Below are 24,026 nucleotides of genomic sequence, written 5' to 3' on the forward strand. Positions count from 1 at the left end.
CGAAGCTGTGTCAGCACTCTGTGTGAAGGAGGTTAAAGCAGCTCTGCCAGTGTTTCCATCAACACCTGAGGGACAGTAACTAGTTTAACACCTGCAGAAGACCAGAAAAGAGAGTGAACTGTACTTACCTGATTTACTCTGTTTCGTTTTTAAAGAAGAAAGCGAACCCGAGTTATTCTAGTGATTCCAAACGGGGACAAATTAAATTCATACATCTTTTGATTTCAGAGTTTCAAAAGTGGAAATTGGTGTAGGCTTCCCTCGCTCTATGCATAGAGAAGCAGAAATCTAAAAGATGTGCTCCACTTTTTAAGATTCCAAAATCAGCTTCAATTCTTTACTCGCACATCACAGTAATACAACCTGAAGTGAAGAACTCTGACAGCCCCTTTCAAGTATTGCTTAGCAGTGGGATTAACGTGTTAAAAGACATACATGGGAAAGAAAGTTTGACTGGAAACAACACAAGAAAAGCAGATAATATTTAATAAAAAAGGTCCACAAAATTTGCAGTTTTGTTCTGTGGCTTTTTTGTAGCCTTCACTTTCAGGGCAGTGGGAATGACAGGACACCAGATGTTAGCATGAATCTTCAGCTTGGCCATTGAAGTATTTTTAGCTCATAAAAGAATCACTAAAGGGCCATAATGATGGGCTTCATTTGAGGTTTTTAAAATCCTCCTGGTTTGAAATAATCTTTCAGGATGCCAGCAATTTGACCATAAGATGGCGCTATAATGGTTGGGTTGAACATTGACAGAGTATCCGGTGTATGTGGTTAAACCAGCCTTGTCCTCGTTTGGCCCCTGATAACATTTTGGGCTCTTCTCTTCAGTATTAGAATCAAATGAAGACCTCTTGGTTAATAAGAACAGCTTAGTTTCTCATCACTGGCTCCCTGTTAAATTAATTTCATTTCTTCTCACATGAATGAGAAATGATCTCAACGGAGCCTCAGTCTCAGAGTGACAGCTTACTTCTTGTTCTAAGAGTATCCAAAAGTGGCACATCATCAGCCATCAGACCCCTCTCCTGTCAAACCAGCTTTTAGTTTAGGTTCAAGAGACAGAACTTAAGTAGGTGCACCTTGCTAGACACCCCTTTGCCTTCAGCACTGTATTAATTCTCCATGGCACAGATTCAAAAGTGCTGGAAACATTCAGCAGAGTTTTCGATACATGCTGATGTGACAGCATCACACAATGATCCTGCAGCAGAAATCAGCCCAGGGGGCATTTTTCTTTTTAGTCTCAGTTTCCTGTTCTTAGGTGAAATGAGTGGCATCCAGTGTGGTCTTCTGCTGCTGTAACCCATCTGCTTTAAGGTTCAACATATTGTTGCAGAAGAAAATGCTCTTCTGCACAACTTGGTTGTGACGAGTGGTTGGGTTATTGTTATTGTCCTAGCAGCTTTAAGCCGTCTGACAGTTCTCTGACCACTGGCATCAGCAAGGGATTTTCACCCAGAGATTTGGACCCCCCTCTGTAAACCCTATGATGGTTGTGTGGGAAGATCCCAGTAGATCCCCAGTAGTACAACAGTTCCCAGTAGAACTATTGTACCTAACATTTAAAGTGCCTTAAGATCTATGCAGAAATAATGTAGGTCGATTGTCCTACATAAAAAAATAAAATAAAATGGAATCCACACTTCTGTAAATGACACATTTATTTTCAAGAAATCTTTTAAATATTTGAAAAATTTCAAAGAAACCGCAACAGACACAGTTGGTTTTATATATATATATATATTCAAATAATAACTGCACCTTTATTTTTTATTTTTTTATTCCTTTTTAAATACATGTACCTGTTAAAACAATTATTGTTTTATTAAGCGGTGCAGACCCCCAATCTCCTGGTGTGAAAAGGCACTTCACTGTGTGAGAGGAAGTCAGGAAGATGCGGGGCTGGAGCAGCCATCAGGGTTGAATTGTTTAAAAAGCATCATTATACTCATTCATGCAACTTATGGAACAAAAAACAAAAAACAAAAAAAAAAAAGCACATCAAAAAACAAAAAAGTACAGTCAAGCACCCAGTCAGAGGGAAATAAATCTCATGGATAACACGATGTAGTATAAAGCTCTGAAATTTTAAGTAGTGAGTAGAGAAATGTCCTCGGATGTATCTCCCAGCAACTCGTGTAGTTTTATTAGTCGTATTTCTGAGTTCATTCCCACACAAAACCAATGTCTCTTGATTCAGAAAAACAAAGAAAACAGTTCAGTTCGTTTGCCTGTGCTACAGGTTTTAAGTGTTTTTGGTTAGCTACAAATCTCAAAGTGTTACAGCTGAAAATGGAAATGTGCTCCAGTCGCAATATGGCAGTCAGAGGTCTGAGGTGCGGATTTAAGGGCTTCTGTGGTGACGCTGCCTTGCCTCATTGCTGTGACAGAAGGGCATTCCTGTTGGCCTTCATTTTCTCAAGGCGCTTTACTAGGTGGTTGTTGGTCATCTCCATCTCCTCTACCTTATCTAAAGCTGTGCGCAGCTGTGGGGGAGCAGAGGGAGATAACACAGTCAACATTCTGCCACATCAGGTTTGTGCTCTGGGCTAAATCTGATTTAGGTGTTGTTACCTCTCTTTGAATTTTACGTTTTTCTGCTTTAAGTTCGTCCTCGATTTTCTCTGCGTTATCTGCCGCTGCCTTGTACCGGGAGACTTGCCCTTCAAGTCTGTTAATCTGGGGGAGAAAAAAAACAAAAACAAAACCCGGAACGGATTAGTTTCCCATTTTAGCCACAATACCAACTTTTTTACTGAGGTTTCTGCAAAACATTTCACTTACATTTTGTTCCATTGTACCCATTTCCTGTTCTGCTTTTGAAAGCTTGAATTTGTATTCACTAATCTGTCTGTTGGCATCTCCTACAGAGAGCAGAGTTTCAACGTTAAAAGAAAAAGGGGTGGTTGCGGTTTAGCTGTCGTGTAAGTCGGGTAGCGAGGTCAACTTACTCTGCATTTCAATAAGGTGCAGGTCTGTACCGTTTTCCATCCTCTCCCCATCTGTGTACGAACTGTCCACCTTTGAGTGTTTCTGTTTCTCCTCCTCGAGCTGATTCTTCAGTTTCCTAATCTGAGCCAAAAGTTCGTCCTTCTCCTCTGCCAACTTCCGTAGCCTGACATCTACAAAACACAAGAAGAGTACATTTAATCAAGCTGAGAACTTTAGTCTTTTCCAAGGATGAAATGCCTAACTTGCTGTAAACATTCCCACTATATAGGCAACAGGTGGTCCAACTCACCCAGTGGACCCTCTCCTGCAGACTCCAGCACCTGGGCGGCCTCCTGGGAGACCAAAGTGATCCCTGAGGACGGAGACTCGTGGTTGACATCTCCGTTTGGTGTACCATCTGGGATGATGACCAGCCCATGTTTCTGTAGTTAAGGGAAAAAAAGCTAGCTGAAGCCTTGTTCTATTATACTTTTTTTATAGGATACCATCCCGCACAGTGAGTGCTGTGGTTCCAGGATGTAACAGTTAATGATTTTAGAGGTTTAAACGTGTGGATCGAGACACTCATTCCAATGTTTTACACCCTGACACTGCACAGGCTGCACTAATCCAAGCCTGAAAGCACAAACTGGACTGAAACAACAACTGCTTGATGAGAATAATGATGGCTTCAAACAATGTTCTGCTTGTGTTCTGACAGGTTTTGCAAAACACTTTAATATTATTGCAAAATTTGATATCAGATAACGTCACCCCATCTGGCAGTGGGTAAAGAAACATGACTCTAGTTAAATCTATTGAACTGTTACAACAACACGTCCTAGCAGTGTGCATTCTCATCATCTGAACTCACATTGCTGTTATTGACTGTTGTTTGTTTTTTAGTTACCATGTTGAGATCCAAGTACTACAGTGATAATGTTTGCATACATTAGGAATTTTATTTAATGAAATGTAGTCAGGGTCAAGAACAAATTCAGCAGTTACCAAAAGTTATGCACAAGTAGGAAGCAGGGGAAAAAACAAAAAAACAACTAATTAAAATAAGTGAAACAGCAAAGAAAGCGGAAAGAAAAACAAAGCGGTGGAAGTAAAAAGTATAACAACAAAACAGCAGGCTTAGTTCCAAGAAGAACAAAAACAACCACAACAAAAATCTTTTGGCCAGCAGCTCTTTCCTGTAACCTTTATTTTTTTTGTCATTCGGTTGACCTACCTCTCCTGCTTTGGATTTCCCCTTGATGTCAGCGAGCTCATCTCTGAGCTCATCTCTTTCATTCCTAATGCAATCAAAGTACTCTTTCTGCCTCTCTAGGGCCTGGCCACATGGATGAGAGAAGACAAGAGAGAGGAGAAGAGGCAGAGAAGTTGGATAGACTTTGGATAGACATGCAATGCCACACATGCTGGAACAAGACAGGTACCATGCACAAACATGCACTGTGCATATCGAACAAAGAAGAGGGACGTAATAACAAACAGCACACGAGCAGAGAAGGACAAGGTGACGAGCTTTGAGGGTTAAAGGGAAAGTTTAAAAGGAAAGGTAGAGCACAGGGGGTTGAAAGGGCACTGCTTCTGATTCTCACAAAAAAACAACAACTATACATTAACACGATGCTGACTACATTAACAAATTGACCGATTCACAGATGGAACATGCATCTCATGCTGCAATTTATGGACTTAATGTCTCTTAGAGTTCACATGACCATCCTTCCAGAAATGTTGACCACAGCAGGCTTTAACGCCGTGCCAGTACACTGTTATTGTTAGCTGAGGCCACACAATCAAACTGAAATCTGTTATTTTGACATGCAAAAATCCAAACCGTATGTGAATGGGTTCTGTTATGTGCTAATGCCTAAGGGTCTCCATCATGCAGAGACAGCATGAGAGGCAAAAGAGCTGGAGCGGAGAGGGGGACAAAAAACCCCACAGCCATCGATTGCCTCTCATGTTCTGTCAGAGCAAAGGCATGGGACCTCCTACCGCAATCTTTTTGTCCTTCCAGTTTATCGTTTCCTGCAGGTCAAACACCTCTCTGGTGAGGGCATCTAACTTAGTCTGCATTTTCTGGCTCTCCTGGAGTGGTGTTGAGCAGCAACAAGAGGACACAACACAGGACAGGAACAAAACAAGAAAAACTGAATGGAACAAAGAAGTGAAAATGCACATGTATAGAGACAAAAAGACAGACACTGGTGAAACAGTGTGAAAAGACACTAATTAGAGCAGATATAGCTGGAATAGGAATAGATATAGAAATGAATGATTGATAGGATATATGGAATGAGAAGAACTGTCAGAGCAATAGACAGGATCTATGGTAGAGGATCTAGAGGCAGGCCAGTGCCAATCAGTCCTTATCAAGCTAGCGCAGTAGTTTCCGAACATCTTCCGCAGCCAGTACAGACACATCAACACTAGGCTGAAAAAAAAAAAGTTTAAGGTTCAACAATACCTCTATAAGCTCATCTCTCTGGCGGATTCCCTCTTTCAGTTCTTCTTGTTTATGCTGGAGAACTGTACATGTGTGTTTTTGTCTTTCTAGATCCTGAAAGCACAGACAGAACATTTTAGCCACAACTCTTCTGTAAAGAGTTTGTGACGTTACAGGTTACCACACGGGAAATTTATCACCTTCGACTTTTCTTCCAGCTCCCTCTTCATCTCTGACATTTGCTCCTCCATCTCCTCTATGACATCCTTGAGTGTGTCCACTTGATAGATGAGGTTGGCTTTGTCGTTGTCCAGCTGTGCATTCGATACCATGGCTTTCTTGTACTTCTCCTCTACCTCTGTGAGTGACTCCTGATAAAGGTTTGCAACATGTTAATACGTAAAAAAATAAATTAATTATTTCACACTCCACCTACATGCAACAGGTGCGTTCTCTGGTATAAGAACAGCTTTTGTAACACATCAAACATGAAATGGCCAAACATGCTACACATGTTTAAGTTTCAGATTAATAAAAAGATATTTAAAATACAAAACTGCTATTAAAAATACTGAATATGTAATTTGGGACTATGTAATGCACAAATGGTGAAAATGATCATACAATAATAAAAATGCCTTCAACCACTTTCAGCAGTGAAATAAGGCAGAAAAAAAAAACTATGAGTGCACCAGAAAGCAGAAAACCAGTTAAAAGTGCACCAGTTGTATCCAACTATCAAGAACATAAGATTGTTAGTAAACTACTCTTATCAATAAAAACATACAGTTTCCTTCCTTAGAGGACAGGAAGTTGCGGTGAAAGTCAGTGAGCCAGAGGGCCATTGAACCCTGTGCCAAAGAAAGCCTGGGTGGAAGAAATAATTTGAAAGAACGACTGATCTGTCAGCAGGTGGAGCTTTTACTCTTCTTCTTAAGACATTAAAAACCAGCACTAACTGAGGGAGTGTCTTCATTTAAGATCAAAACAGGAAGAGGGAGAAGACCATGCAGGAATAAAGAGTCATTGCGCAATTCTGACTGGTAGCAGGCAAAGAAACAGCTGTGGTGTTAGGAGCTACAGGACAGACTTCAAGGGGTGTGAGTGGGGAGGCAGTGTGAGTTAGTGAAGTCATGCTGCTCCCAGAGGACAAGAGAAGACATGCTGTGAGCTCAAGCCCCTCTACCTTCAGCTCTTTAAGCCCTTGCATGTACCGCCCTTCTACATCCTGAATCTGGTCCTTTAGTTCATAGATATCCTGTAGAGCAGATGGAGGGAATGGTTGGGGTGAACTGGGGCATCAGAGAGGTTGGGGAGTATAAAAGGGAGAGACAACAAAGCACCCGTGCTGCCATGTCAAACAGTCCAGCTGACATACAGATGCCCACTTAGAGACAGACAGTGTCATGGGCACATGTCCCATCCAGTCCTCCCATGCACACACACAGAAAACTGGTTAAAGCAGACACAAAGAACAGCAGGAGGGCAGCAGAGGCAACGCTCCAGAAGGAATGTGTGTTTACATAAAAGGCTCAAAAACACAATAATCAAACATCCAAAATCAAATTGGAATTTTGTGTGCTAACTTCTAATCAGTTATTCACTAATTATTATAGAAAAGTGACACTGTGTGTATTTGAACTTCTTACCCTAAGTTCACTCAGACTGGTGTCGGGGTCGTAGGCGCTGCTGGTGTCTGTGCTACCTCGACGTGATGAGGTACCACCCAGTGATGCCAGGGTGGCTGCCGAGAGGCCTGGGGTGGCACACCGGGAGGATGGCTGAGAACATAAAGTACCCCAAACCCCAGTGAGAAAAACAAACGCAGCACAGCACGATGCAAAGCAATCATCTGATACTACATGGCTCTTGAGTAATCCTGTTCTATTCAAATCCACCTGAAAGAGAAACCAGCTCAGACTCCCAAACGGCTGTTTGTATACACTAGGTTACTTTTATTCCCATTTTTTTGTGCTTGCATGTAATACAGAAAATTTATTCCCAGTGGAATTTGATTTACTGATGACTCAGACATTACATTTAATTTTTTTAAATTAACTTTGTGATGAGGAGTGCAATAGTTGCAACAGAAACAGAAATGTGTCTGGTGTCATTCTGCTCTCCACATTCCTTTGTATAATTGTACTATAGTTGTTTACACACACAACACACACACACACACACACACACACACACACACACCCTTTCTTAGCGCTACCTGGTGAAGCTGTATGTGCGATCTGAAATGAAACACTCGCTAACCCTGCCTCGCGTTGATGCGAGATAACATGATAATAACACAGTGAGGGTGACACGCATCCTGGCACCTGTATGCTCTACCCAGGATGCACCCTTGCATAAACCAAACAAAAGCCTCTCTAACAGTGAGAAATGATCCGATGGAGATCATCTTCTGGTGTGCGCTACATGTCTGAAAAGCAACAATATTCCGACCTCTTATCCCCAAGACTGTCCAAAACTGTCCTTTGAGGACATCTGTTATAGCGACCTCTGCATGACTCAAACAGGATGTACAGAAGTCTTGTGCGATCCCTCAAATCTCTATAGGTGTAGCAAAATATGTAAATAGGTGTAGCAATTTATCGAAACGTAGCAAAATTGAAATTCAAACCAAACAATTATGGATGGCTGTAGACACTCACTGTTGTACCCGTACTTATTTTGGTGATGTTTTGAACCAATCAAATTTGGATTCATTACTCCATAAAACATGTTGCCACTGATTTTCGGTTCTTGTAACCTGGCATACCTCAGGCTTTTCTCCCCGTTCCCCTTACTAAACAACAGCTTCTTGACAGCCACACTTCTGCTGAGACCATTTCTGAGGCTTTAGTGAACAGTACGACAGATGCGTCTTTCAGGTCCTGTGTCAGGTCTATGCCCTATTTCTTAACGACCTCTAAGGTCTGTCTTCTTCACTTGTTCCATTTTCTGCCTGTCAAACTGTTAAATTAGGGCATTTTTCACAGTTTCAACTAAGAAAAAGGGAACAAATGATTTGTTTTTACTTCAGGCTGCTGGCAAGACGTCTGTTATGTGTAGAAATAATACTGGTTATTATGAGTTTCTTTTTCTTTTTTTAAATACCTGAATGATTCATAGGTCAGTGTTAACTAGCTTAAAAAATATTTTGCACAGTATCCCCAAAACACCATCATTGGAGATCATTTAATTCTTTGCTTAAGAGAAAAAAAAAAAAAAAAAAAAAAGTAATGGCACTTACTCGACTATAATCTGAATACTGCTTGTCACATTTTTCATCCAGCTGCAAAGCAAGCAAGAAAAAAACCCCATCAGTTTAGTTCATATTCATGCAATAAATTAGGAACATACAACCTGTATGGTCAAGCTTGAAGCCGTTTCCTCATCTGTAAAAGCAGTTTACAAGTTAATATGAGTTAGGTAAAAGTGCTGCATGTTCACAAAAACTACAGAGCTGACAGCTGATCAAGACACCAATACATTAGATACCCAGCAGTCCATGCTGCAATCACAACCACTGCAGTGGCCCACAGCACCCTACTATCAATAACAGATTAATTTCCACACAAAAACAAACAAAAAAATATGAATGAGTTTTAAATACCAAATATAATTTTTAATCGTGCGTAAGCCACTTCTGTCATTTTTATTTGTAAGTAATTTGTGTTAGACTCCATTCCCAAGCACACCGTCTGGAACTTTGTTCAGTCACTTACAGCATCCAAATCTGGAATACTCAAATCATCAAGGTCAGACACAATACTGCCTCTTCGGTTGGAGCGGCTGAAATAATCAGCGGCCGATTCACTAATGTCCAAGAGGTCAGAAGACTACTTACAACAGGCGCAGGATGAAGAGAGAGAGAAGAAAGAGGCAGAGACAGAATAAGAGAGGGCCACTGAGTAAAACACGAGACAGGATAAGTACACATGAGTATTACATTATTGATGCCCAGTACAATACAATTAAAAAAAGCAAAAGCGCTGAAGTTTACTGCCACATCAACTACCCCATTACTACAGCTCACCCCACTGTCCCTCCTGCCTCTGCTACCGCGTTCCTGGGACACACTGCTGACAGTGTCATCATCTGAGGAAGACTGACACAAATACGCACACAGACAAACGTCACAAAATGAGGAATCAATGCACTTTTATACAGCAAACAGCAACTGACAGAATTCCAAGTCTTGGTCTTAAATAGAATTGATTTACTTTAAAGCAGCAGTAAGAAACCTAATTCAATTTTATGCATTTAGGATAATTATCTCAGATGCATCAGCTGGACCCAAGTTAAACCTTGCTACAACTTCTCAGCCTGCACAGAACTGTTAACACACTTGTCACACAAAGTCTGTCAAAAATGCTTTCCTGAAACGGTGAGAGGAGGTGAGGAGGAGGCTGTTAGCAGTAGGTTTTTGGGTGCTCTCATGCAGACTGGCGGTGGTTTTAAGGTGCTCACCACAGGGCTGCTACGAGTGGAGCTGGCTCCAGAGGAGTACCAGCTGTATTCAGAGGGCTGTGGATGGGATGAGGAGGAGGACAGGATCAGCATGGAGCCAGACATCACACTAATGGCATAACAGTAAACTGCTGTGGGATGACAATGCAAAAATAACGTGGTTCGACAAACAGAAGACTTACAGCTCTTGAACTGTAGCCTGAGCCGTAAAGGCCAGCGTCGTCGCAAATAGAGGCCTGAGGGTACACGTGGGAGACAACGTAGGACTCAGCAAAACACGAGAGCACACATAAATCTATGACGCACTAGCTAAACAGACTCTCTTTTAGCCATGCAATAAACAAATACTTGGTTTTCCAACTTCAGCTTGGTTTCAGTGCTCCACATCAGAAGCCTTGGCTTCACACAGACTTCTGTCTTATCTAACCGAAGCACAAATCTCTGCCCACAGATAAGTGCGCAGAGTCCAGGAGCTAAATATAAGCAGACCCAGCCACACTGGGCATCCAATCTCATGTATGTGGCTGTGACAGAGGGGGGAGGTCTGCCTCTGAAGGCAACTAGAAGCGTGCAGAGATGCTGGCCACTTAGAGAACAAAAACTGACCGTGCTGTAGCTGCGAGACAGCCCTGTGCCAGTGGTGCAGGGTGAGGAAGTGGTGGCCTGTTGGAGAGGAAAGGAGCAGGGAAAGGTCACCTTAGAGGACAGAGGCAGACCATTGTGGAAAAGTGAGGCGGTGAGAGAATAAAGAGAAGCAGCGAGTGGAAACAGGACGAATGTTTTGCTGAACCTAACACATTTAGGACTTTGAGCTCAAAGTGTGATAAGACATGACATGTCCATTTAAATAACACCCTGGTCATAGTAATTTACATGAATTCAAATGATTTTAAGAAGTGTGGGTATAAAGTTCTGAGCAACACTATGCGCCAACTGGTATGTTTCTCTCTACCCTGATTATTATGACACACAAACAATGCCCCTTATTACAAATATCTAACAAATATGTAACACATAAAAACTCCACTAAACGACACCATGCAGACAGGAATAGTCAGCTTCAGCTGGCTCCATTTTCAGTGAGTGTCTGTCAACTAAAAGTTGCACAGCAAAGGACCAACCCGATAGGTAGAGGTGGAGAGAAGAGGTGGTGGTTTGGTCTTTGTTAGGCTGGTGTAGTTCCTCTGATCGTGGTACAGCCCAGTCTGGAAGGATATAACCACCAACAGAAATTTCATCCTCTGGTGTGTGTTTTATTAACACTTCTTGATCTATGCGCCACTTCACACAGTGATGACAAGTAAAGGGTAAAGTCAGCTGCCAAGAAAATACCACTGCAAGCCACCACAATGACTCTACACCATCTCCATGCTTGAGATCACAGCCAAGACAACAACACTGACCAGAAGGTCTTTCTTTGAGGGCCGGGATGAAGCCTTCTTATGGCTATGCAGATCATTGTACACAGAACTCTGTTCAACACAGAAAAACAATGCAAAGAGAACGAAAATGCAGCTGTAATGGGAAACAGGAACGTCAAGAAAAAGAAAGTTATAAAGAATGGCAAACACCTAAGTTTCATACAGTGGAGCGTGAACTCTTGAGCGCAGAGCTAGTAGAGATGCCATCAGACTGAGGAGGAGAGACCACAGAATTATGATCAGATAAAGATTAAACAACAGAAACAACCAAACAAAAAAACACATCTGGGATGCTGTTAGGTCAACTTCTACAAATGCATGCATATGTTTGGTGTACTAGACACATAACTGTGTTTTGAAAAAGATTTTGGTAATGCTGTACTGTACACCCTGCTATTCTTACACAGTTTAGAATCTGTGACTTTGTTTCTTTGTCTGCCAACTCATGCTGTACGACCAGAAACTGAGCAACCAAACTTGACACGCACACTGCCACTCCATTTCAGATATGATGTTGTCATTATATCACCTGGCAACCGCCTAACAATGGGCATTTATGTGCCTATAACACCTTTTAAAAGCATTGCATCGTTTGTATTTATGACAAAATCCTCTCTCTAGATAGATATAGATATCTATCTATCTGCAAAACTTCACTTATGTGTGATATATTATGAGGCCATCAGGGTGCCTGTCAACAATCTAGGAAAACTACTAAAATTACGTATAACCGTAACATGACATTATATTGCCCTTATATTACCTACAACACCTCAGGAAAGCACTGTATCACTTTTATTTCACAGCCAAGACCACAAGCAGGGCAAACAATACAGTACTATGAGCATATACTAGTGGGTAGAAATATACCATTATGATATCTAAGAACCAGTGTCAATGTGCATGCATTTCCAGCACAAAGAAAAAAAGAATTTAAAAGCTGAAAAATGTCACACCAAGTTTTCTTATGAATGAATCAGAATCATAAAGCCAGGCATTCAGAAAATACCATGGTGCAAACTGCACTGAAAAGGCATTTCAAGATTAGTAGATGAGAAACTTCAACAAAAAAGGTAACTACTCTAAAACAGTTGCCATCTAGGAGTTAGATCTGCTTGCAAAAATAAGGTTAGGTGAATCTACTATTTAGCCTTCAAACTACTCTCACACATATGCACAGAGAACAAACCAAGGCATCTTTTCTACGGGAACTGGATAGACTCTTAGACCCCAAGTCACGTATTCCTGATGACGACGACTTAGAATAAAAAAACATTAAAAAAAAGATAAGCAGGGAATTTCTCAGAGAAAACTAAAGCAACAGTCAATACTGTCAAAATAAAACGCAGTTCAGCCAAATCTTAATATATATAACAACTGGTTTCCACACAAGAGCAACGGCTTTCACACATTAGTGTGCCCCTATGAGTGTGCAGTCTTAATAAACGTGGCAGGGGTGTATTATGTACGCACCCTGTAGCTGCGGACTGACGTGACATCATCATCCAGCCCCTGTTAATGTGGAAATATGGAGTCACAGTAGAAAAGCAGATAGAGAGAGACACACATGAGTGATGAGAGATTAACTGTATGCCTAAAGGGGAAATAAGAAAAGGAAATAGAGGGAGACAAAGAGGAAGTATGTAGGGGAGATACAGACCCGCTGATGACGGCTGCTGGATCTACTACTACTAGAGGCTCTGGCTTTTTCTGCGTCAGCCTAGATTCAGGAAGGAAAGTTGGAGTGAAAGCAGAGAGATCACTGGAACACTTGGTTGCTGTGCAAAGCCCGAGCCATTCAAAAAAAACCTCTGCGTGTTTATCACCAAATGGGTGTCATAAACATTTGCAAATGTTAGCCTTTTCAAGCAAAACGGCAGGATTAATGATAAACTAGACATGCTAATATATTACAAACCTTTGTCTCATTAAACAGCACACAGTGAAAACCTCTTTTCTGCATCAACACACCAACACAGATTAATTTCATGCAGAAGTAGTTCATAAACATTTAAGACACTATCATTTCTTAAGTAGCTGGAGGAGTACAGCTAACGGTCCAAACCGCCTCCTTACATACAGACTCACCCACTCTAAATAAAGTCAAAGGCCAAAGCCTGCTCTCCAAATACACAGTCACAGATTATGGTGTCTCCAAAGCAAATACACTGTTGAGGCATATTTCCACAGTGAGGTACATAGTAGTCAGCAAGTCAAGTGTAGCTAAATTGTCAGGGTTGACTGGGACTCAGTCCCACACAACAGGCTGTGTTAGTGGAAATGGAAGCAACAACACTGCCTCACTGGCCTACCATCCACTGGTGGATCTGACCCCATTTTCTGCTGCTACTGCTGGATGAGCGGTAAGAAAGCTGGGCAGAGGGAGGAAATGCCAGGAAAAACATACAATCATATTTCATTCAAAACTGCTGAAACGGAAAAACTGGGTGACATTTAAACCAGGAATAGAAGATTTTTTTGTTGATTTGTGGACATGCAGCACTTTCATTTTTTTCTTTCCATGGGTATATTTCTGTATGTGAACTGTCACTGTAGACTTTCTTTTATGCTATAAAGCCAACAGCTTGTAGATCATCTGCTGTGGATGCAGATGAGCACTTTGCAAACAGAAAACAAGCAGAAAGCAGAAAGCAGAAAGAAAACAAGACCAAATCCCATAGTAAAATTACAAAACATTTGTGCTAACAGACACAGCAGTAAATCAGAGTACCTGATGGCCTGAATTATGGTCAGAGTATCTTTGCCTATCAGGTCCACTTACCTCTTTCTGTTGCCGTTCAAGTTCCCTCATTCGAATGTCTCTTGCCTCTGCCCGAGCCGCCCTCTTTGCTGCCAGCCTCGCCTCCGCCTGTAACACATAAAAGGAACACACCTGTCAATCTCAAATGGAAACTTATAAAAGGTATAAAAGAGACAGCAGAGCGCTGCAATAAAAATAATCACACTGTAGAATTTACATGAGTATGTTTGGATATTGAACCGTTTCCTGTAAAAGAGAAGGCATCTGGCAGATGTGGGTTGATTTCATTTCTTCACACTCGCTTGAAGGTCGTGCTGTCACATAAGATGAAGCCCTGCTTAGTTTTAACAACACATCAACAATAACAAATCACCAAAAACGACCTAGTTTATGGATCTACCAGGATGATAAAGACAAATTAGTGCTTATTTAAAAAAGAAAATTATAATAAAGATAGATTTGTTTTTATTTCACAAACACTGCTTTAATCACACAGTAGAGACCACTCAGTGTAACTGTAAAATGATCTGCTCTGTAAATACCTTATTCTTAAGCAATATCAAAGATTTCTCTATTGAACTTTTTTGTTTTGCCTCGACAAAAATAACATTAATATTCGCTGATTTTGTTGTTGTTGTTTCTAAACTCAAATATTGCTACAGGTGCTAAAACGTCTGTCTTTTTACGGTATGGAAACTTTGCAGAGTCCATATTACATTGTGGACCAGCTTCCTCTGTGCCACAGCTCCCGTTGAGTGCTTGGGATGCCTCATCCCCACCAACATGTGCTAACCATTAGCTTCAGGAGGGCTAATTTAAAGCCCTCACAAGGGGAGATGCCGATAGCGCACAAATAAACTGAGAAGCAGAGCAAATAGGAAAAAAAACAAACAAAAAAACAACATGAGTCAGCCTGAAAACAATTTCACAATATCCAAGTGACCCTGAAGCACAAAACAGCTATAAATAAAAGCTAACCTGAATACCAAAACTCCTCTTTTATTGCACAATTTGTTGTAGTGAGTCAGATTATAAACAGGAGATAATTTTACAGAGCATGGAGGCTAATGTGAGCAATCCCTTCACAGCTCCGATTAGACACAGGTGACTATGTAGCCTAGCCTTTCATTGGGTACTGAATACTAACAGCATACCAAACATGCTCTGAAACTAAACATGGCACAAACAGAGAATGGCAAACTTGTTCGTGAAACTAAGCTCTTTATCTCTAGCTAAAAGGCAGTCCATAAATACTGGGGGTAGTGAGTACAGTATCTCACTGCAGACAAACACTGTCAGCATTCCAGCAATTTCTTATCTCCACTGCCAGAATCGAACGCCTGTGGACATACGCTATTCCCGTTTCAATAATAGCCTGAAGCGCACAAACACAATTTAACAATCTTGTTTAGCAGATGAATTATCATTTAATCCTAACAACAAATACAAGCTAGAGATGTTCATATCCAGGCATGTTTTAATAGATTAGTATCAGCTAAAATACATTAACCAAACTCTGATCTTGTCCTTGCTGCATTTCCAACTAAAGCCTGCCAGTGTTCTCTTCTTAAAAGACATTAGGGATCAACACTGCAAGCAGTTCACTGCTCTGTGACTGAAAACCAGAGTGCCACTGTGAAAAATTATTTGGTCACAGAAGTGACTCAACTCACACTCAGGCTGGCAAAATCAGTTAAGTTCCAACAAAAACAAACCCATTAGTAGGGCTGGGCTATATCATACCGTTCACGGTAATACCGGTGTAATTTTGGGCAACGATAGGAAAATGAAATATCGCGATAGAATATGGGTAAAACGCGCATGCGCAGTGCCTTTGTTTACATACACACATGGCGGCGACGCAGAATGAGAAGAGCGAAAGTGGATCGTTAAATGAAACGGATGAACCAGAAGTGGTTTGTAAAAATGCTGCAACTTCAGTGGTGTGGAACAGGTTTAGCTTTCGTCCGTCAGATACACAACAAAGCACTATTTTTGGTAGAGCATGCTAGCGGGCCGTCGTTATTACCGTGTTGTTTGGAAAATATGGCACACTTAAAATCAATCCTTTGATTTTTCTGAAAATCAACAGTGCCCCTTATAATCCTGTGTGCCTTATGTATGAATTCTGGTTGTGTTTACTGACCTCGAAACGATTTTATGTCGTACACGGCGCTTGAAAATCTGTCAAATGTTTTAGTACGACTTTGCTAAGCTACGAACCCGCACCGCTTGATGGATTGTCGGAGCATTACGGCTATATTAGGCAGGCGCCTCGCGGAGTGATACGTACTGTCCTTCAACATAATATTACCGTATTGTGTGTGTATAACCTCTTTTTAAGTTTTGTGGATATTACACATGGTTATGCTGAGGATATGTCGGCCAGTTTCCACTGGAAATGCCTTTTGGTTAAACTGTCAGCAAGAAATTTGCACTGTTACATTTTTATATAACTTTAATGCACATAAAAAACAGCTGCTTGTTTAAGTGAAAATACATTATTAGTGCAAAAAACCCCATCAAAGTTGTGGAGTTGTAAAGCATGTTGTCTAGTGTCAATTATATCGTCAGTCATATCGTTATCGCAAATTTCCAAATGTATATCATGATAAATATTTTTGGTCATATCGCCCTGCTCTACCCATTAGTCCTCCTTTCTCTTTGCTCATTAGGAAAGATGCACCACTGACTGACATCTGCAAATAAGATGACATTTACCAATGGAAGAGGCTGATGTTTCTATCTTCCGTTTCACACCAGTGCTCAAAGAGAGAGTGATAAATACAGAGTTCTTTGTTACCCCCACACAAATGGAAAAGGGAAAAGAGAGAGAGAAAAGAAACCCCAAACAAACCAAAACACACACCCCTAAACACACACACAAAAAAAAACAATAAATAAACTAAATTAGCAAGAGCAGACAGTTTTTTATTTTCAACATTGTTATCAGGCCAGACCTTCACAATTGGCACAACCATACTAATTAACAAAGATAAGTACCTGTTAGTCGGTGCAGACTTTCACTTTCACTGTTTAAAATGACAACATCATTGGCTAAATATTAACCTGAACTCCAAATTAAGCCCTGTTATTGCCTGGTTTCTGTCACTCCTGCACCCTGTACAAAGACTCATAGCGATGTAGAGGGAGCAATGAGTAGACAGCAAGTAGACAGTCTAACACCACAGTATCAAGAGTTAATTTTGATTAATAATAATTTACCAACTTCATGAACATATAATAGCAACTCCAATATTTTAAGCAAGTCGCTTATGAAAAATAAGTTGTGGTTTGGATGTTCAGTTTTATTTGGGGATATATGTGGTAGCCATGTTTTTGCCAGAACAGACGTTTCACCTATGGTAAACTTAATATCCTGCACTGTGATCTGTACAAGGTGAAAAAGGAAGTAAAGTTGCAAGTGTGTAAGAGAGACCAAATGAGAAAGCAAATGAGATGGCTGGCCGTGTGCTCTGCACCTGTTGATCTGTCTGACAGTATGACCTGCTCTGCACAGCAGCACAGCTGAGCTTCTCTGTCTATCCTATCTATAGACTGGCCCATCCAGCCTTGCTCTCTGACTGCCACATCATGGGCCTGAGAAGGTAACCCGAGCAGTAGAAGTTCGCCATTAAACACTCCTCCTACACTTGAGGCAATAAGATTAATCCACCATATGGGGATATTCACCAAAATTCAAGTAATAAGAAATGTAACAGAAGGCTCCTTTTCCTCTGGTTTATGTCAAAGTAAAGTGACTTGAGTGTTGGGAATAGTGTTGAGAAAACACTTCAAGACATCTGAGCTCTCTGAAAATGTGAAACTTATTAAAAAAAAAAAAAGAGAAAAAAAAAAGCAGATTAATCGGTACACGATCTATAAAATGCCACTGTAAAACCTGAAGCAAAACACACACTGTACAAGAAGTTAATGTAAATGTCAAAGTTATTGTAAAATTAAAAATAAGTATGTGGAATGAGGAATCTGTAGTCAAGGTTACTGTAATTAAACCCCAATTCTCTGCAAAATAAAAAACCCCAAAAATCTTTCAGTCTGTAATAACTGGAAAATGTCAGGCTGTGAGAAACTGACCAATAACTTTTTAATCACCTACAATTCATCATAATAAATTCAGCAGTAAATGCTGAAATTTATGTAATAATATTAATATTTAGATAACATACTGTACATTATCGCAATCTGAAATGAAACAGTCAATATCGAGCTTTTTTAAATTGACCTTTATTTATGCAACAATCTACTAAACAATTTTGTTATGTTGCGTTTGTGCGCTCCATAGGAGACTCAATGCCACATTTACAAGAGAGGTCTGTTTGAGCTTGTTTTAACTCCAGTGGAAATAATTATGATAGCTGATTAGTATGTCCTCTATACTAGTCCTGTAAATAGCAAACCACCAGGTCTCGGCTCTCTTTGAATTATACTCAACCAGTCCTTGAAAATGTTAACTCCTCTATGTCTTACTTTTAGAAATCCAAATAATAATTGTTAAAAACTGGTTTTAATGGGGATAGGAGCGGTAGTGATTGTATCCCAGCAGCCATCCAAATGCTTATGAACACAGACTGTAATAGGTGCTTTGTTCTTTGAACTCTTAACACTCCTAACCATATAAGGAAAGTTGTACACTTTCCATTGCAACAGCGACTTGGTGATATCACAAATGAAATCAAATGGACTATGAACTATAGTTTGTGCACAGACACTCCTCTCTCTACATCAAAAAAGACATGCATGGCTTTGTTCAAATAGTTGACTCCTTAGATCCCTATCTGAGGGACAACACCTATGAGGTGATAATCTAATTCTAATACTTGTCCCCTGCTTGATTTGTAAGCTGCCAGTATTCCAAAGATTGAGTGCCCAGTAATGTAAGGGGCCTCAAAACTGGTCTGGTGATGGTGCAGGCTCAAATTCACAGTCACTCTCAGTCGGGGACTGTGCCAAGACTTTAGACTGGTCGACTTTTGGCTCTCCTGACCACAAGGTAGGAGCTGCAGAGGTTTAAGAATCTGGGCAGGTGGTGACGTGAAACAAGTTAGACACTGACCCCTTGAACTCCCTAAACAGTCTAATCTCTGGTTAGCAGCACAAAGAGAATGAGACTTAGGACCTGACTGGGAGGGTTGGATGACTCATGTTTCTATGATGAGCCTGTGTAACTATAAAGAGAGCAAATGGAGCCTTGTGCTTAGAGTTCAAGAATGAGGAACTGCACCGCTTTCGATCATCAAAGACTTCGCTCTTAAAGGTCAATATAAACATCAACTAAAGGCTGATATTTATCGTTAGGTTTAAGCTTTTAAAGGCAAGAAATTATCTGATTTAGCCTAAATTTTACAGGAAAAAAACCCTGCAGAATCACTATTACATGCAAATATGAATTTAAAGATCCCTTTAAAAACTATTTAAAACAATACAACAAGAACCAAAAACAATATTTGCTTTTTCTGCTGTTATCCACAATATTGTGGAGAAAAGTGAAGGAATGAAAGGCTTGTAGTGGAACAAAATGGAATAATCCCAGGGCATGTTGTTACAAGCCAGGCAGCTTTTTTCTTTGCCTGCGTTTTTCCTTCGTGAACAAAAACACTACAAGTGAAGTCAACCTCTGTGGACTCCAAAACAGCCGTCTTCACTTGCTTCACAACTTAACTAGCAAAACACAAACATCAATATCTAAATATAGATATGAAGGTTTTTGATAATGCAACTTTGAGCACCACACTTCAAATTAACATCAGTCGCCCTGCAGTCCTCTCTAATTCAATGTGCTGTTAAACTAAACTGATAGCTAACCTAGTCTGAAACCTGATAGATTGCATACAAGTTCTGCTGAGTAGCCTTTGGTCTCAACTTTCAACCAGTTTTTCAAAAAACAACACTGGAACATCAGTAAGGTCAACCAGGTTACTCCAAACCTGGGCTCTAAAATTGTTAGCTCAATTTCAAATGGTGTAGAAGCTATTGGTAAATACTTTCCACAATCTCTCAGGCCAAAAGATAATTAACATTTTTAATTCTTTTTGTTTGAATTCACACAAATGTAAGTAAAAAAAAATACTTCTGTCTTCTTGAAATGTTTCACATTGATGAAAAATCATTACGATGACCTGAGTTTTTTCTTTGGTTTAAGTAATTGCAATGATAGAATAAGGGTTACAAAAAGTAAGTAGACACATGCATTTACATTATAAAGCTTAGGCAAAAGATTTAATCGCCATGTTCAGTTTAAAAGGGCTCTCACAAACCATAATGCTGCTTAGGCAAGCATATGAGTACTGACAATGCTCTTAAGAAACTACTTGGTACTACAACTGGTAGTTTTAAAAAGTGATGGTTCTGTTGCCCGGGTTAGCCACCCTTAAATTGACAAATCAGTCTTCTGTCTATACTTGAAGCCCCCATTATCTCAACGAGGATAAACAAGAACATTTGAGCTGAATAAAAATCAGATTTGCATCGATTCAGATTGCATAAGGGGAACCTTTTATGGAGAAAGCATCCCAGGTTCATTGCAGTAAGCTTCAAAATTAATGTAGGTGATGAATGACCTTACCTCACGAGCAATGCTACTCAGCGCTTCATCCTCTGCTGAGAACCGATCTTTTAGAGGAGCACGCTTTCTACCAGTGCCTTGTGTCCCCATGTTAGTACTGGAACTCATACTGCGTAAGCCCAGGAGATGGAAACGTGTGTTAATTCCTGGAGGAACAAAAGCAGATAAAAATAATTTCAACAAGTCAGTAAACAAAGTCAAATGATAGAATAATTAGACATATGCCTTTTGGCTGTGTTTCACTGTGTATGCTTTCTGCACTCCCAACTCAGACACTTCATATCTCTTATTTTCACTCCTGCAAAAACAGACCCTTGTATGGCACCCACAAGGGCTTTGGATAAACACTTGTGACTGACATGAACCAGCTTTAATGTGACATGCATATAGAAGGAGCTCTGGTAGCTTAAATCAGCCAGAGATACCAACCCAAAACGCAGCATGATAAAGTGTACAGAATGAATAACACAATTAATTTTAAAAAAAAAATCTACAAACAATACCTGTCCACTGATTACGCTTGCATTTTAAGTTGATGTAATGGGTATTCCACATGCGTTGATAGACATAAGAGTAATATTAGAGTTAACATTATCACTAGACAAAAGCCCACTGTGGATGGCTGGTACAGACACGGGGGGGAAAACGCCTAGTTTAGGATCCGGCTGAGTCAGAGGATCCAAGTGAGACATGAGCACTCCATGCAGACGTTTGATGAGCTAAACCGCGTAGGTCCAAGAGTCAAACGCACTAGTCACAGACGCTGCAGGCAACTTAACGAATACTGATCCTTGACAAAGAATAGGGTGATTAGCCACCCATCATTAATCAGCTGGGTTAAGTTACCACCCACTAATAAAGCTGGAATTACCCCCTGTCATATAAGCAAAATAACAGCCTCAGCTGGGTTAGAACAAAAGTAATGCAATGAAGTGAGGCAATGTGTTGCTCCTCAGCGTTAGCTACCAGCGTTAACTACTGTTAGCTAGCTCTTTGCTGAGCTAACTGGGAGTGCTAACTAGCATTTCGTCGTTCCCGAATTCATATTTGAAAAGTTCCCTTATTAGGTTCTCATTGAGCTTTCAGCCCAGCTAACGCTCTAGAAAACGAGAACTATTTAGACGTGTCCATCCCCCGGCAATGACCCCCACCCCCCAGTCCCGAAGACCTACCTAAAGCTAGTTCACTTGTTTAGCTGGGTAGTTAGCTTGGATAGCTAGTGGGGCTAACCTCGACTCTCCAGAGACAGACAGGGCAAACTGGCACTGATCCCCCAGTCATATTTCCCAGCCCCCCAAAAACAATACCTCACCTTCGCGACACCTTTAAATAACCCGCGATACTGTCGAGGTGTTATCCCTTGTCTCCTGGAGTTTCAGGGGTGAGCCATTCGGGTTCTCTTCAGAGATTGTTAGTGTTTTTGTCCGCAGTGACAGCTGTCATCAGTCCGCCTTTCCACCGCTCCTCACTGCCCTCCTTACCCAGTTTCCACACACACTGGTTGGTTCCAAAGGACCCGGATGTTGGAAAAAAATTAGGGTGTGATGCTGCGTTCACGTCCCGCAAGAATAATCAGAATCTTAACTTTTTTTCAAACTGATGCAGACCTTCTAGTTTTTGTATTACCATATAATAATTTTAGGCGATAAAAACATTTCTTTCTTTAAACAAGAAATAAATCAACCCTCTTGTATTGTTATTACTATATAAATATCCCTTTGTATTGGACAGTTTCTTGCTTTGATGAGCAGACTTTGTTAAGCTTGCTCACAAATGATTATATGATATCTGTAAAGCTTGTATCTTTTAGCCCATATTTAAGTACAGTATAAATTTAATGTAGTTGAACATGTAGTGTAGAATATATTGTATGTAGACTTTTGCCAAAATATTATCTTATTCAAAAAATTCCATCCAGTACATGTTATAATTTTATATTATTATTATTATTTCTTTTTTATGCAATGTTATATTTTTAATTTCAGCATTTACTTTTTTCCTTGTCAGAAGTTTAGTTTGGCCTTATTGATGGGGCTCGGGGGTCCAGACCCACCCACTAAAGACGGTGTACCCCTTCATCGGATTTCTACTGATATGCTTCAACTGTAAGTTCCATTAATTCATAGAAGTTGCTAATAAAAACAAACAAAAAAAACCCCTCCATATCGGTTAATAATATTTTAGCGCTTCTTCAGCAATCATGTAACCATCATGACTGAGGAGGTCATGCTGGTAACCTTCATGTTCCTTTGAAACTAAACAGAGGTCATTCATCAGCTGGTTCAGCTATATTGTATGAATGTAATTAATAGAACAAACCGAATACTCCAATGAACTTGGATGTCCGTCCAATAGCATATGGTGTGCCACCAAAGCTGCAGAGGTTACCTAGGAAGGTCAAAGGGCACTGTAGTCACGGCTACATAGTTTGTCCACATGAGGGCAGTAATGTATAACGATTTGTTCTGCATTATGTAAAAATGCAGTGCTGTATGGAGTTACTCCATACTTTCCTAATTGTATGATGTGGATGCAAACATTTATGTCGTTTAATTTAAATGCTGAAGTTACCTGTTTAACAAAATATAGATGGCAGTCTGACAGAGCCAAAAAAAACCAACCCAAAAACAAAACTTATACAAGGGCAGTGACCTAATATTTATATGTGTATGCATGAGAACAGTGCAGAAAACTAGTGTCTTATTAGCAACAACTCCAAGAATATATGCAAACAAAGTACTGTTTATCTCTCTTTGTGTTTTTAGAGCACTTGAACACCTGTAAGGGATTTTCACGCAGAGAACCTGTGTGGGAATTTCCTGACTGACACCCATAACACAGGTTACGCGAACTCACACACACACACACACACACACACGCACACACACACACACACACACACACACACACGTATTCTTATTTTCCCTCATTACAGGAAGCTAATACTAACGACTGTTTTGTCCCTGATCGCCTCTCTCTGTTTGCTGCCGTGCAGACAGGGTTTACTGGAGTCTTAACCCAAAGACAACATCAGCCACACTGTCTCCACACTTCTACTCCTGATTAACTTTCTATGTAGTCATCACTTCAAGCACTAATTAACTACTGCAGCTGTAATAGCTAAATAAATAGGCAACAGATGCACAAGATTGGGTTCAGTTATGCAGCTGCTCATCAGTCACTGATAATAGCGATTGCAGCTCTTTGTTTTTCTGGCTGCTATCTTGGCAGAACATAGAATCATTGCATGTTTGGCAAACTGCCTCAGATGCTATTTCTTGGATTCTTCAACACAGTGTTTTACTGTAACAGGACAAAGCAAACAGCCACGGGACTTGGATATCAGTCTAAAGTAAATGATGTGTGTGAATATCACCGGACAAGCAATAGTGGAGT

The 24,026-nt window shown here is 40.4% G+C and overlaps 1 protein-coding gene across 8 annotated transcripts; it reads right to left on the minus strand.

The window, feature by feature from the left end:
• Nucleotides 1-1,788: 1,788 nt before the first annotated feature.
• On the minus strand, nucleotides 1,789-22,158 carry lrrfip2 (leucine rich repeat (in FLII) interacting protein 2). Of its 8 annotated transcripts, none has more exons than XM_005742354.1 (27): nucleotides 21,943-22,158; nucleotides 20,631-20,776; nucleotides 14,069-14,155; nucleotides 13,599-13,658; nucleotides 12,947-13,006; nucleotides 12,760-12,798; nucleotides 12,476-12,544; nucleotides 11,450-11,497; nucleotides 11,269-11,337; nucleotides 10,987-11,070; nucleotides 10,472-10,528; nucleotides 10,048-10,101; nucleotides 9,866-9,922; nucleotides 9,432-9,503; nucleotides 9,121-9,234; nucleotides 8,646-8,687; nucleotides 7,051-7,182; nucleotides 6,588-6,659; nucleotides 5,602-5,772; nucleotides 5,423-5,515; nucleotides 4,951-5,043; nucleotides 4,175-4,276; nucleotides 3,248-3,380; nucleotides 2,958-3,128; nucleotides 2,791-2,870; nucleotides 2,581-2,685; nucleotides 1,789-2,492 (listed from the first exon to the last, which is right to left on the minus strand). In XM_005742354.1, exons 2-27 carry the CDS (start codon nucleotides 20,736-20,738, stop codon nucleotides 2,382-2,384), a joined length of 2,283 nt encoding a protein of 760 aa, XP_005742411.1. In that variant the 5' UTR covers nucleotides 20,739-20,776; nucleotides 21,943-22,158; the 3' UTR covers nucleotides 1,789-2,381. The 8 variants fall into 8 exon arrangements, with proteins under 8 accessions (XP_005742411.1, XP_005742412.1, XP_005742413.1 ...); XM_005742355.1 differs by lacking the exon at nucleotides 21,943-22,158 and adding an exon at nucleotides 21,134-21,154; XM_005742356.1 differs by lacking the exon at nucleotides 9,866-9,922.
• Nucleotides 22,159-24,026: the final 1,868 nt, after the last annotated feature.

This window comes from Pundamilia nyererei, unplaced genomic scaffold (assembly GCF_000239375.1).
Source record: "Pundamilia nyererei isolate P.nyererei 1_Seehausen unplaced genomic scaffold, PunNye1.0 scaffold00120, whole genome shotgun sequence".
Taxonomy (NCBI): Eukaryota; Metazoa; Chordata; class Actinopteri; order Cichliformes; family Cichlidae; genus Pundamilia; species Pundamilia nyererei.